Consider the following 15358-nt stretch of genomic DNA (forward strand, 5'->3'; position numbering starts at 1 on the left):
GTAGACAAAGCCTATAAGCTGCCTATTATAGAGATGCATCCCCCCCACCCCCGACTTCTCCTCCCCCTCCCCCCTTCCGCTCCCTCTCCTTCTCCCCCCTCCCTTCCCCCCTCCCACCCCCCCTCCCTCTCACTCTCTGAGCACCCCCACCCCCTCCCCCCTCCCTCCCCCCCAATAACCCGCTGATCCACGCTTTAGTAACTGTTCAACCTACGGAGAGTGGCTCTCAAAAAGCTGACTATAAGAGACCACAGGACCTCCCAAATGTTATGACTGTACTAATCGCGACCACCTATACGCATAAGGGGTATAATATGCGATGACGGGCATCTACACATACACACAAGGCTACCCGACCACTCCCCCACTCCCGCCCCTCCCTCCCTTTACCCCCCCCCACCACCCCCTACACACACCCCTCCCCCCAATCCCCCCATGCAACCCCACCCATCCCTGGGTCACCCTCACCCTCCTCCCCCCTCCCAACGCATCATTGCTTCAAGTTGCTGAAACTAAGAAAACTATGGAGAGTCATCCCCAGAGGGACCCGCACAGGGGATCACAAGGCCTCCTAACTGTCGCAAATGTACAATATGCAACCAACTGTCTACATAAGGTGTAAAATATGTGAAGACTGACATCTACCCATTTGTACAATGTACCCCGCTCTCCGTCCCAGTCCTACCCCCCCCTACCCCCTATCCCGTTCCCCACAGTCCTGCAGAGTTTGCAGTACTAAGGTTTTTCTTATCTGTCATATGGGAAATGTATACAAATGAACCAATGAAATTACTAATATGCCGAAAATACATCAATGTAAACTGTACACCCTAAACCCCTCCCTTCCCCCGCCTCACCCCTCTTTCCCTGCCTCTACCCACCTCCCCCCCCCCCGTCCTCTCCACTCCCCCACAAAAAAAAAAAAACAACAAACAGTCCTCACCCATGCTCCCCTCCCCTAGGCTTAAAATCCTGTCTCCCTGCCCTCCCCCTCCCCCATGGATACAACAAGAGTAGAAACCCACCCCAAGCTCCCAAATAGTAGGTGCACAGCCCTACAAGACCAAATGTCCTAAACCTTCCCTCTCGTGGGGCTTCACCTTAAATCCACTCTAGTTAAAACGGTACTATTACGCCCGATACGGACGAAGACAGGGATACCCAAGGGTCTCCACCATGCCCGAGCCTGCTGGAGGTCATCACCGGACCCGCCCCCCAAGGGTCTTAAACCCTACAAGCCGGTCCGTAGCCCAGACCGGATCTCAACCTTTACGACCCTTTCAGAGTCGACTTTCTTCCCCCCCACTTTTCCCCGCTGTTACTGTCCCAGCGGGCCCCCCTCCTCACCCATCCGCCCACTCCGGCTGAGAACCCCTTACCTTAAATTAGCTAAAGAACACACCTACTCTCGACAGAGAGTAAGACCCACTTATTTAAACTCGAGCATGTAGCTCCCTACTTAGAAGGGAGAGCCCTCACCAACTAGAAGAAAAAAACCTAGATTACATGGCCCATCAACAAGCATTTAAAATAGTATCCTTGAATGTCAAGGGCCTAAATAACAATAGAAAACGCAGGCTTGCTCTCCAGGAAATAAAAAAGTCTGGTGGCGATGTTGTTTTCCTTCAGGAGACCCATTTTATGTCTCAGGACCCACCTAAAACATTTCAACAAACCTACCCGATGAGTTATTTCTCATCGTTCAGTAGTAAGCGCAGAGGGGTTGCCATTCTGATCCGTCAGGGCACTCCATTTAATTTAACAAAAATTACGGCAGATCCAGAGGGAAGATTTATTGTGGTCTACGGTTCACTTTCGGGTTCGGCAATCGCCCTCGTTAACCTCTATGCCCCAAACGAGAACCAGTCAGAATTTCTAAAAAAATGTTCTAGAAAAAATTGACCCAAATTATATATCCTCACTGCTAATCGCGGGAGATCTGAACATGGCTCTTAACCCAAACGAAGACAAATCGAGCACCCCAGGGCGACAACACTCAACCCAATCCCAAAGACTGGGGAAAAAATTTAAAGATATTATGGGTGAGTTTTTCCTAGTAGACATTTGGAGAACACAACATCAGGGACAAAGGGATTATACCTTTTACTCGGCACCTCACCAGACCTATTCCCGTATTGACTATTTCCTTGCAACCAAGAATGTCCAAGAGGCCGCCACTAAGTCAGATATAGGCCCTATTACGTGGTCAGACCATGCTCCCATCTCCCTGACCCTATCCATTCCATTTGTCAAATCAACCTCATACAGCTGGAAACTGAATGACTCCCTACTGAACCATGCCGAGATTGTTAGAGAGATCAAAAAAACTCTTAAGGAATATTTTAGAATAAACAAGGGCTCAGTCTCATCTCAAGCAATCCTGTGGGAGGCCCATAAGGCGACAATTCGAGGAAACCTTATCTCAATTGCCGCCCACAGGAAGAAAACTAAAACCAAATTAACCAAAGAGCTGACAGATAAAATAATCAATTTAGAACAGCGACACAATGCTAACCCCTCTCGGAAAATATACAAACAATTGACAACCGCTAGGAATGACCTACAGGTGATCCAAATGGACAGTGTAGAAAAAGCTCTAAAATGGACGGGTCAGAGGTATTATGATAAAGGGAACAAGGCCGATAGACTTCTTGCCAGCAAGCTAAGAGGAATACAAAAGAGGTCACAGATAACCGCAATAAAAAATAGCTCTGGTGAGATAGTATACAGTGAGAAAAAAATTGCAGAGGAATTTACCAAATTTTACACCAAATTATACAATCTGAGAGCTGACTCTGCAAACTCAAGCAGTACTGACCTGCTGACAGCAATAGACTACTTAAATGAATGTGAGCTCCCCTCACTAACATGATGAAAATATTAGACTAAATGCAAAAATAACATTTGAAGAGCTGTCGGCTGCCGTGAAGGCATCAAAAATATCCAAAACACCGAGCCCCGATGGTTTCACAAATGCCTACTATAAAAAATTTCTACCTATCTTATCAACCCACTTATTGAACTTGTTCAACTCATTCTTAGAAGGAAGTCCTATCCCTCCCTCAATGTCGTCCGCTAATTTGGCCATAATCCTTAAAGAGAGTAAGGACCCCACTCAATGCGGAAGTTATAGACCAATCTCATTGTTGAACAACGACCTCAAATTATATAGTAAGATCCTGGCGAACAGACTAAATCCCATCCTGCCGAGACTCATCCACACAGACCAAGTCGGCTTTGTCCTGGGCCGCCAAGCCTCGGACAACACCCGCCAGATAATTAATATAGTAGACCATACCCACCTGACAGGCACAAAGGCTATGCTACTGAATTTAGATGCGGAGAAGGCATTTGACAGGATTGATTGGCTATTTCTAGACCACACGCTAACAAAATTTGGCTTCAGAGACTCATTTCTAACAGGAGTTCGGGCGCTCTACCAAAACCCGTCTGCTATGGTACGTTTATCTGGCGGTGGCTCCAAAAGGTTCCAAATCAAAAATGGAACACGACAAGGATGCCCCCTATCCCCCCTTCTTTTTGCCCTCACGATCGAACCACTGGCGTCTAAAATTCGAAAAAACCCAAATATTCAGGGTATAGTTATTGGAAAAGAACACTACAAAATTTCTCTATTCGCTGATGATATCATTCTTACCCTAACTAGACCCCAAACCTCCCTTCCTAACCTTCAAAGGGAATTATCAGAATTTGGAAAGATATCGGGATACAAAATAAACAGCGACAAATCCGAAGCCCTAAACCTTAGTCTCCCAGATCCCGAAGTTAAATTACTCAAATAAAATTTTAGTTATAGATGGTGCTCTCCACACATTAAATATCTGGGAATTAATGTGTCAAGACATTACCGGGATCTATACCGGGATAACTACCCGAAACTATGGGGAAAAATCAAAAAAGATCTAGATCAGTGGGAAGGTTATCAGATCTCATGGATCGGGAGGATGAAATCTGTTAAGATGAATATACTCCCAAGAATGTTATACCTATTTCAAACACTCCCGACCCATGTTCCGGGCACTGATCTGAAAAACATACAAAATAGAATATTCCATTTTATTTGGAAGGGCAAGAGAACCCGAGTCGCCAGATCGGTCTTGCTGGCACCAAGATCCAAGGGGGGGCCTAGGAGTCCCAGATCTTCAAAAATACTATTTTGACACCCAACTCAAGCAGGCAGTAATGTGGAACACAGACACGGCCCTTTGTTGCTGGGTAGAAATGGAAACTTAATATGCCAAGATGCCTTCCCTGCAAGCCTGCCTCTGGAGTCTGGACAGAGTAGATGGGCAGACACATAACCTTAAACTACAGGCCTCAATACACACTTACGAAACATGGATGAGATGTAAACATAAATATGGCTGTGACGATAGTGAGGGTTTGGCCCGGGATTAATGCGGTTACTCCCCAAGGGCCCCCCTCTAACCTCGCCAGGGAGACAAGGGGTTAACTGGGCTGAGGTCCTGAAATGTGATTTAACCATTGTTATAACATGAAAATGCTTATTCCCCTGTGCAGAATGTATTGTTGCTGGGTCAGTGTCTGCATAACCCACCCACTGGGACTTAAGGGGTTAATCTTATATGCAGTGCTGAATAAACAGTTACCTGAAAACTGGTAATTTGGTAACGGAGTAAGCCAGGACCCTGAGCCTTGGGGGTACAGCCTCCGGGTCAACCCCCAAGTACACACATATTAAAAATATAACTTTGTCATAAGGGGGACATATATTTTTGATAAAATGCCTTTCTGCAGTCTTACAAAGACAGGGCAAATGCTAATAACCTCTGCCGGCCTTTGTAATGCGTACCAAGGCCAAATGGGTCTATTCACGTTTTGATATGCAAGCTTCCTCACTGGAAGTGTAAATCAACAAGAGAGGTCTGGGCTTAGGTGTGATACATAAGTGATCAAGAGAGTGATTACCTAATTGCTATGCAAGGCCCAGGAAGCAGCCAACAGGTACTGCCCTAGTTGGTTATGCGAGAAGCTACAAGCCTACTTCAAAAGGTTTTGTTGATGGGGGTAGGGGTGGAGCTACCCAAGAAGGGAATCAAAAGGAGTAACCTTATTAAATATAAGAATATTATGAGATGTCCTTGGCTGAAAAGGATAAGAATTACATATTTGTATTCGTGGGACTTAGCATATCTTTGGGAGTCTAAACATTGTATATGTAACTGCTGCTAAATGCCAGATATTAATATCTCTATTAATTTTCATATTACATTGTAATGTTCGGTATCTCTGCGAGCGTCAGGTGTCACGGACTGTATTAATATATCTCACCTGACTGTGTGTATTACGGAACGGAAGTTATGCAATGATTTGCAGTAAATATGAAATTTTGGTTGAGTTCTGCGAAACTGAAACTCCCTGCTATGATAATGAGCAGGAATGACAAGCCTGGTCATCAAAGGCTAAGTGGCTAATTGCTTATGCTTGGCCCAACGGACAAAAGGAATTAACCAGAGTAAGTGTAACTTTTCACACTGGACTCTGGAGCCCAAAGTCAGCTTCAAAAGCTTCAAAGGGGATTTTACTAGACGGCACGGCGCCGTAAGCTGGGGATACAAGGGTTAAAATGATATATAAGTCAGAGCCACCCTTTTATCCATGTTGTTCATGCAAAGTTCTTCATTGTTCTTGATGCAAATGATCTTCATGCATGTATGTATCCTGCCTGTTTTGCTGTGATGTCAACTGAACTATGGGAGAAGTGGCCAGTCTGTAATCCTGCTGGCTTTCTTGCCATAATCTTTAAGCAAGTGTCTATATTTTGCCTGTTATTTGTACATTATTGTGTGTTCACCTTTATCAAGGAATAAATTATATTTATCATATCTAAGTCTCATCCCAGTTCAAACCCAGGTATATATATATTTATATATAGTTTTGGTGTAAATTACAACTTGTCAAAAGCTACCGTGACAATGGCCTATCCTCATCAAGCTCCCAACTGACACCTATCCCCAACAACCCGAAATTCCCTCCGGGATGTGGATCTAGACTGTTCGACCAACTCAAATTACGCGGTATCGGGGCGATTGCCGACCTCCTAAGCTTTAGGAAACTCCTGAGCTATCAAGATTTAAGGGCCAAATATCAAATCAGAAAATTGGACACATTCAAATATCTTCAAATCAGACATTTTATTCGACAAATATGCCCACTCCCAGAATACCCCACTCTCACGAGATTTGAATTTCTCTGTATGGTCAAGACCCATCAGAAAGGTCTTATATCTGAGATCTACCGGACTCTGGAGAACTCAACGGCCTTAATCCAGCACGATTATATGCTCAAATGGGCCTCAGACCTGAGCATTCCTATAGACAGAGAGACTTGGGAAGAAATCTGGCATGCAGCCTCAGAAACTTCCCTATGCACCACAATAAAGGAAAATATCTATAAAGTTATGTTTGGCTGGTATCTTACCCCAGCACGATTAAACCAAATCTACCCTCTGGCATCAGACCAATGTTGGAGAGGCTGTGGCAATAGAGGGGACATGGTCCACATCTGGTGGACATGTCCAGAAATTGTTAAGTACTGGGCCAAGGTCCAAATTTTGCTAAAAGATGTCACTGACCTAGATTTACCTATTGAACCGCTGACCTTCCTACTGGCCAGACCCATGTCCGACATTGTCCGACCAACTAGGAAATTAATATCCTTCATTCTCACCGCGGCGAGATGTGAGATAGTGGCCTCCTGGAGGAAAATGACCACATCAGCCTTGGGATCAATAAAAAAGAGAATAAATGAGGTGATGCTCATGGAGCGGCTGACTGCCGTCCTGAGACAAAACCTCCCTGCGTACGAATCAGTATGGGAACCGTGGTTTCTTCTAACCAGGGACAGACAACCCGCCCCACCAAGGTAGAGAACAAGAAACCCCTCCCTCAAGGGCACAAAAATCCTGAGAAGATAAAACATTAACCAACACCTCAATCAAATTCCCCTCAGTCAGGAGGCAAATCCCCTCACCCACTTTACCCCTCCCCCCACCCCCCTCCTCATCCCCCCTCTCTGCCTTCCCCTCTTGAAGGCAAACCCCCGTCTCGACAACTTAGTTTGTCTCTCTTTACTCCCCCGAAAATCTGTTAAAACTATTAGGTACTGTGAATTGCAAAGTATTTTTGTTTTATCTGTTGTAACAATGCCTAATAAAAAACTTTATGGGGAAAAAAAAAGCAACAAAACAAACAGAAAGGTTCCCTCATTAATGCACTCAAAAACGATAAAGTGAATTATGAAATATAATTAAAATAATTTATTGAATATCATTAATAAAAAATTCCGTACAGAGGGGCGTGGTAAGAAGGTCCAGGGCCACCCCCACATGACATACCAGAAGAAACTTCCACATAATATTTATAAGGAAGAAGACTTAAGGGAACACTAGTATTTGTATTGCCACAAGGTATATAAGCTAAAGTACATAGAGAGATTCCAGTGGAATAAGTAACTGCATGTGGTCTAGCAGTACTATTTTCTTAAAAAAAAAAAACCAGTAGGCTGCTATAGTGACCTGTACCAGTACTAGGTCCAGAGGAATCTAATCTAATAGCAGAAAGTGAATACCAGTAATGGCTAAACTAAATACAAAACCAGTGTTACGTAATAGTGTAAATGTATAACAACGTATGGTCACAACACAAGCACACTCCGGTGAACAATAATCACCTACAATAATGTAAGCAACATAATCCATATATAAATGAAAACAGCATGATGAGAGGGTGGGATCCTAAGAAGGGCTAGCAAAAAGTATGCATATATAGAGACCAGAGGCACGGTTCAAAGACCGTATCCAGTTACAGCCTCCTAAATCACTTAAACAGTAAACACTAAATAGTATATAGTAAGTAAATGTGTACTGAATAATATAGTAGGATCACCACAGAAGAATACAGAAACTAATACAAGTCGCTGTATACTCCTCAAAATAAAGGCAAACACTTAAGTATGTATAATGAAGTGTAAGAACACATGCTGATAATAAGTAAATGCATCAGTATCATGGCACCCACAGAGCATATTGAAAACGCATGCAGCAGTAATCATAGCTGCTGCCAGTAAACAATGTTGCACAAAATCATTGCTGCTGCAGTTTTCAGTGTCCGTTGAGGGGTAGTTTTAGTTCCCTGGGCTGCTCGGGCCCCTCCTTGGGGAACTGCTGGCTCATCCAAAGCAATCCTGCTGGCCACATACTCGTCGGCCATCCGGGTGGCGTCCTCCCAGGTCTTAGGCTTGCGGTCAAAGATCCAAACCCACACAGTGGGGGGAAACCGCTGCATCATCTGCTCCTGGAACACCTAGTCCAGTAAGGTATGGTATTTGGTAGCCCCATACCCTGCGACCCACTGAGTTCCATGCCTGACCATTCTGTTGGCATAGTCCGCAAAGGTTTCCCCGGGGTGCACATCCCCCGTCCGGAACTTGCTCCTATACCCCTCAGGTGTCAGGGCATACTGGACCAGCAGCTTATGCTTCACGTGTCCATAATCATCTGCATCCACACCGGGAAGCTCCTGCACAGTTCTTTCGGCTTTGCCGTATAATAGTGGTCGTAGTTTGACCACCCAGTCCCTCTTTGGAATTCGGAACCGGCCACACTGATTCTCAAAATCATTTAGGAATGAGTCCAGGTCATCCGTGCCATCAATGAACTTGCTAAAACTGTGGTGATCTGGTCTGGAAAGCTCTTGTTCCCCGTTTACAAGGTGGGATGGGGAACCTTTTCCCACTGTGATCGTGAGGAGCTTTAACCTCTGCTCGTAGCTGATTACCTCTCCCTAGGTGGCGAGCAGTGCGCCGAGTCCAGTGGCCGGCAGTCCGTCGGCTGCAGCCGCGAACCCCTCCGCACCCCCTGGCACCAAGCCACCCACGACCGGGTGGTCGGCATCACCCTCCCCTGTCCTTGCAACTCCAGAGTTGGAGGGACCTCCTGCACTCCGGGCTGAATACCATTCGCTGCAACTTCAGCTAATTGGGTCGCTCTGGCCTCATAATCTTCTAAATCCTCCTCCATCTGACTCTTGGAACGACCGTCTGTCGTTAAGCCATATCCCGCACATCTCTCCACGACTTTTTCCCTGAGCGCAGACTCATGTTGCCACCGGGGTATGGATCCAGAGACCAGTGAATTATCTTGTGCTTCTTTGGAAGTGTGTGTAAGTTGCCACTTGTTTGCGGAGCTCGCAAGTCACGAGGTCCTCACTATATTACAGAGCCCGCAGGAAACTGCAATATAGGTTCAATCAGTATCCCACACGCTGCCACCAGTCACGATGGACGCACTTATTAACAAATTTATATTTTGTGGATCCTAATTGAGCAAAATAAACTGAGATGTATTCCCCTGATAGGCAAACACCCGACAACTGCAGAATACACTTAATAATTACACTTACTGATATAGGAACAGGGGATAATGTCCAGAAAGATGCAAAGCACCAGACGATTGTCTTTTCAAATGTAGTCCTTTTGCAAGGGCATAAATTGCCAGCCCAATCCTTCTGTGAATGTGCAAAGTCTTTTCTGGTCCGTTGGGGTTCATCAGATAACCCCCAGCAATCAATGTCCTAATGCAGAGTTTTGTCCTTGGTTCCGATGTAATAAGACTCTTTGCGTTCCAGGAATGTGCTACTGCTCTTCTCCGCTATTTGAAGCGTGTTGGAAATCCGCTCACATGGTAAAATGAAAAACGAAAGACAATGGGGATATCCTGGGTGGCATGTATATAGGGTATGGAAGCCTATCGCCAACATACCCATCCAATCCCCCTCGTGGGAATTTTCTCATTCCCCAGTTCCTACTTGCCCACAGTCTGGAGAGTGGGCACTCTAGGGATTTCCTGTTCACACAGAGTCTGTGCAAGAACGCCACCTTGGCTACTTAGCTTAGGTGCACTCCCCTCTTTACCTGACCTCTCTCCGGTTGGAAGGGGGAACTCGGGGGGTGAGCCATCCCAGATGGGTCAACAGGATTTCCTATTTAGCATCCATCTGGCCAATTCACCCCCACCTGACTCTGGGTCTTTGATATGAAACTTTCAGAGAGACTCACAGGCGTGGGCAAGTGACCCAGCTCATAGGTGTCAAAACATTTGGTTCTTGTGTGCATTTTAATGACAGGAGAAAAAAACTCTTCCTCTTGCTTGTCGCTTAAAACCTGCAGCCATAATACACTTTATTGATCATACATGGTCCCCTTATCTCACAATTATATTTTTCATATGTGTGTGCTTGGGATGTACTATACTACAAGCACATACAATCCTGCAAAATGGGGACAACAAGGGACAGAGGGGAAAATAAGACATGTACAGTGCATGAAAAATTTACCCCTTCATCCACAATACGAAATAGGGGTAACCAGCTGAGCATACTGCCTTTATTAATGCACTGATTACACCCATTTTCGCCACGGGGGGGGGTGGCGGGTTCATGACCCCTTGGGCAGTGAAAGGTGCACGATGCTGCGGGGGGGGGTATCGGAACGGTGGCTGCGGGGGAAGGGGGGAGGTTTTCGGAATGGAGACGGATGGCAGGGCAGTGCTCCGATGCTGCGGGACGGGGGGGGGGCGGGAGGGGTGGCAGGACGGGCCGGTGGCTGCAGGAGGGGGTGGCGGAACGGGGGCGGATGGCGGTGGGGGCGGATATGCAGCGGATGGAATGTGAGTGAGGCGGGATGGCATGTGGTCTGCAGTGTGAGGAGGCTGTGAGGGTGAGGGCGCGTTTGGGACGTCACCCCACCCCGCAGGCCAATCAGAGCGTCAGCCACCGCCAACCAATCAGCAACTACCCACAGATAAACAATTTTTCACATACATACATACACACACAAATATATATATATATATATATATATATATATATAAAATCACACACCAACATATTCCACGGGGCAGTACAATGGTAATGAGAAGACAACAATTTCGGGGTTCCCGTTGACTTCATCCAGGTTGGCCTTTCTCCAGCTCTTATTTCTTTATACAAAAGTTTTGAGCAAATAGAATAACAGAACAGAACCAGATCAATCCTCACACAACTTATATGCATGATCTGTTACTACCAAGGAAAACTTTTTTAAATTATCAGAAAAAATAAACTGTTTTTAGGTGAAGAAACTTATTACATCAAATGCAGAGTTTCTGCAATATTGTTTCTCGGGGAGGTATTCAATCCCTGAATATTATTTATCTTTATATATCGTGTAATGCTGTGCTAAATTTGAAAGCCTATTAAACATCTAAATTGTGAAACAAATAAGTAATAAATCATGATACTGTTAAGTGTTCTCACTATTACACCGTCAGTATGCTTTGTTAATGGCACTGTGCTCAAAGTTTACTTGGTTTGTAATACAAAATGAAGTTGAATATGCAGTTTAACCTTTGCAAGTAAAATGCAGATTTGTTGTAGGTTGTGGTACTTTAAAATGAATTAAAAAAAAAAAAAAAGGTTTTTACTTAGACATTGTGTTGAAAACTTTCAAAACCTCCTTGGCTTGTTCTTCATGTATACAGTACTGACAACACAGGGTAAACTAAGCATGTACTGTATAGTAAAGGAGGTGTGAAGGGCAGGAGATAAACTTCAAAGAGAATACTCAGGTGGAGCGGTTGGTAAATGAGGTGGAAAAATGTGTTAGGCTGGCATCTCAGGAATGGGTCGCAGGAAGAGCACTATATACATTGACATAATTCAGAAGTTGATAATTTTAGGACTATATCTACTGGAACAAAAAGAATGATTCACGCCTAAAACAAACCTCTCGGTGGCACACAGAAGCACCAGGAGACAACATACCTCAGCTGCTGTTCTTTGTTGGCATCTTGTTCCAATGCGTGAAAATCCACAGACAGTAAAGCCACGATGGAGTTCACAGCCTCCACTCCCGAGAGCAGCCGGAGAATCAGCTTCTTGTCCTGAGCCCAGCCCTCACTCTGGTCGGCTGGAGCACACAAGGCCATGCGGACCAAGCAAGGGAGCAGGAGCCTTAGCTCAGGGTCACTCAGGGCAGCCAAACGCACTACATCCACCTTCTGCATTGCCTCAAAGGCATATGGACTCACATACTGCAGGCCACAGCTCTCACCCATCTTATTTCCTGCGTTAAAAAAATAATAATAATTATGGCACATTTCAGATAAGACTTCCTGTAAGGCAGTCATTATTGCTATTAATGTCACATCCTGTGGTATGGATTATGTAACTAATTACTTTCAATAAAATCTGCAATTTGCTTATTAAAAAATAAACAATAAGCTACCTCACTTTTTCAAATCTGGTTATTCACTATGAAAATGGCTGCCAACTGTTTCATTTAGTTTTAAACACGGCATCATTCCTCACCTCAAGCTGAAAATATACTATGTAACCATTTAACATAGAGTAAACAATATGTTAAATTTATCAACACCACAATTTGAGGACCAAAATTAGAAAAACCTTCTGATAAACACGGTACGTTTTTTCTTTTTACACCAGTGTTGTAGCCAAGAGGCTGATACATACAGTAGACCCTGCATTTGTATAAGAGGAATTGTAGTTATAGCAAATATGCCCTGTTCAAAATACAAAATGGCATCAATACAGACCGTGCAATAATACATCAAATTAATCCATGGGAACATTCTGTAGATCAGTTTTTCAACAGGGTTTCCTAGGAACCCTTGAGTCCAGCGGGCATCCATAAAAGGTTCCCTGCAGGGGCGCATGCGCGACAGCAAGGAGCATGGTTGTATAACCTGAGAGCTCCATGCCCCGCTTAAAGATAACAAAAGAAAAAAACCTTTAAAAGTCATCAAAATTATCCATAGTTAACACTAACACAACAAGAAAGACACTGGGATGTCAAAACGAGTCGCAAAAACCCAGAGGAAGAAGGGGCTACCAGATTACTTTGGCGGGTCCAGGAGGAGCAAAGCAGACCCTGCAATGGCGCCGGTTTCAACCCCAGGCTCTGAAACAGAGCATGAGGGAGAGGAGGAGGAGAGCAATAACCAGGAGCTGCTACCGGTGCGGCGGTGTGACTTTAACCGCCTTTATAAAGACCTGAAAACATTCTTACAGGCCGAAATGAAAGAATTGAGAAAGGAGGTTGGCAATCTGGGGGGGAGGACGGGGGACCTAGAGACACAGCTGCAACCAACAACCAAAACAGCCAAGAAGAATGAGAAGAAAACTACAGACCTGCAACTTCAAATTAACGAAATGAGGGAAAGACAAGAGGATGCAGAGACCCGGGACCGGAGAAACAATATTAGGATCAGAGGAGTCCCAGAGACTGTGGGAGACTGTGAAGACTTTGTGTCCACGTGGCTAGAGAGGGTCTTTTCCCAGAAAACCCTAAAGAAAATTTAGAAAATGGACAGATGCCACAAGGCATTAAGAGCAAGGCCGCTTCAAACTGAGCAAACCAGAGATATAGTGCAGCTGCACTATTATAGTACCAGAGAAGCGGTGCTCCAGAAAACGAGATCCATGCCAGTAACGGAATTCGATGGAGCCAATTTGCTCATTTTCCAGGGTATGTCCCCGGCCACCCTCCTGAGATGACGAAACCTAATGCCAATAACAAAAGTACTCAGGGACAAAGTTATCCGGTACCGATGGACCTTCCCGTTTGGGCTGTTGGTGATCCGAAACGGGAGGCCGGTTACTATGAGGGATCCAGAAGGGGCCACATTTCTGCACAAGTTAGGCCTCAAAGAAGCCCCCAGTGGAACCGCAGGGTAAGTAGAAGCCCCAGAGCAAACCTGGTCGACCGTCGGAGGATCCCCCACAGCACGGGTCGATATGGGCTAAAGACAGTTAAATCGGCAAGCCTACATGTTGACAAAGAATACAAGATGGGCCAGTTTTACAGTTAAAAGGTTCCACAAAAGTTATATAAAGTTGGAGCCTAGATGTTGTTTAAGGGGCGTCCTGGAGGCAGAGGATGCAGAGACTGATTACAAGTTGATCGAGTTAGACCCCTAATAACTTGCCTAGTGACGGTTCCCTTACCTCGTGTTCCAGTTATGGCATCCAAAGTAAGATGGCGGAGTCTGCGAGGAGGCCATGAAATCAAGGTGACACGCAGAATGAGGAAGTCAAGGTCGAGCGGGAAGAGAGAGCGTATCTACCTCAGGTATGGCGCGAAGCAAAATCCAAAATGGCGGAGACCGGATGGGTATCCCCCTGAGGACCAACAGTGGCCATCTTGGAGGGGGCGGAAGTGACGAGATACCATCAACGGGACGTCAGAAAAGAGCGCCGAAGCCCAAAGGCAGACCACAACCCGAAGCAACGGAAAGGAGAAGACGGCCGCGGAACCTCTGTCGAGTCGGAGCAGACCATGAAGAAGCAGCCCACAAAGAGCAGCAGTCAAGAGGAAGAGGAAACCAGGGGGCACTAAGAAGGAGGGTAAAAGAAAAGAGGGTAGTGGAGAAGTGAGCGGGAGGGGGGCCTACGATGAGGAAGGGTCAGGAAAGGGAGGGAGAGGAGAGAAGGATAAGAGAAGAGAGGAAGAGAGGCGGAAAGGAAAGGCAGAAGAGTCTAAGTAAGACAGAAGGGGGAAGTGAAAGCAGCAAAAACACGTAATGATTGGAGGGAGGAGGAAGGATGAGAGGTGGTAAAGAAGGGGGAAGAGAGGAGAGAAGCATGGGATAAACGGAAGAAGGTGGAAGCGAAGAGGGAAAAGCGAAGGTTACAGGAATATGAATGAGCAAAGGGAGATAAGTTAGAAGGCAATAAGCAAGTAGACAGAACGGATGGGGAAGTGAGGACGACTGTTAGGAGCGGAATAGTGGAAGGGAGTTAAGCGAGAGGAGGGTCAGGAGAAAGTTGTAAGAGAGGAAATATAGAAGGTAAGCGAGACAGTGGGGCGAAGGTAAGTAGAGCAGAAGGATCAACGGGATGTATGAGGGGGATGTGACAGGGAGGAGGGGGGGAGGGGAGAAGAGGTAACGTGAGGGAGGACAAGAGGCAACAAGAGAGGAAGAGAAAGAGTTAGAACGTTAGAAAGGAAAGAAATCAGAAGCAACCTAGGTAGGGAAAGGAAGGATGGCGAAGAAAAAAAATAGAGGGATGGGTATGTAACAAAAGAGTGCAGGTGAGTAAAGGAGACAGATTGAGAGTCGGAAGGGAGGAGGAGCGGGAAGTATGATGAGTAACGGGTCGAGAAGAGAAAGGTACACAAAAGGAGGGGGATCCGAGGGACGGGAAGGACGACAAATAGAAAGAGGAGAGAGTGATGAATCGGAGAGGGAGAGAGACAGAGGAGATAGTAAAGGAAAAAGGAAAGGAAGGGGGAGGAGTTGAGGGGACAGGCGAGAGAT

General features: G+C 45.7%; 1 protein-coding gene across 12 annotated transcripts in view; it reads right to left on the bottom strand.

The window, feature by feature from the left end:
• Positions 1-15358, bottom strand: part of LOC142485302 (integrator complex subunit 2-like) — a 94956-nt gene that overhangs the window by 18089 nt on the left and 61509 nt on the right. For all 12 annotated transcript variants that reach the window (XM_075584336.1, XM_075584334.1, XM_075584338.1 and 9 more), the window contains one exon: positions 11844-12144. In XM_075584336.1, the coding sequence (XP_075440451.1) occupies positions 11844-12144 (301 nt within the window). The remainder of the gene's footprint in view (positions 1-11843; positions 12145-15358) is intronic.

Source organism: Ascaphus truei, unplaced genomic scaffold, assembly GCF_040206685.1.
Source record: "Ascaphus truei isolate aAscTru1 unplaced genomic scaffold, aAscTru1.hap1 HAP1_SCAFFOLD_546, whole genome shotgun sequence".
Taxonomy (NCBI): domain Eukaryota; kingdom Metazoa; phylum Chordata; class Amphibia; order Anura; family Ascaphidae; genus Ascaphus; species Ascaphus truei.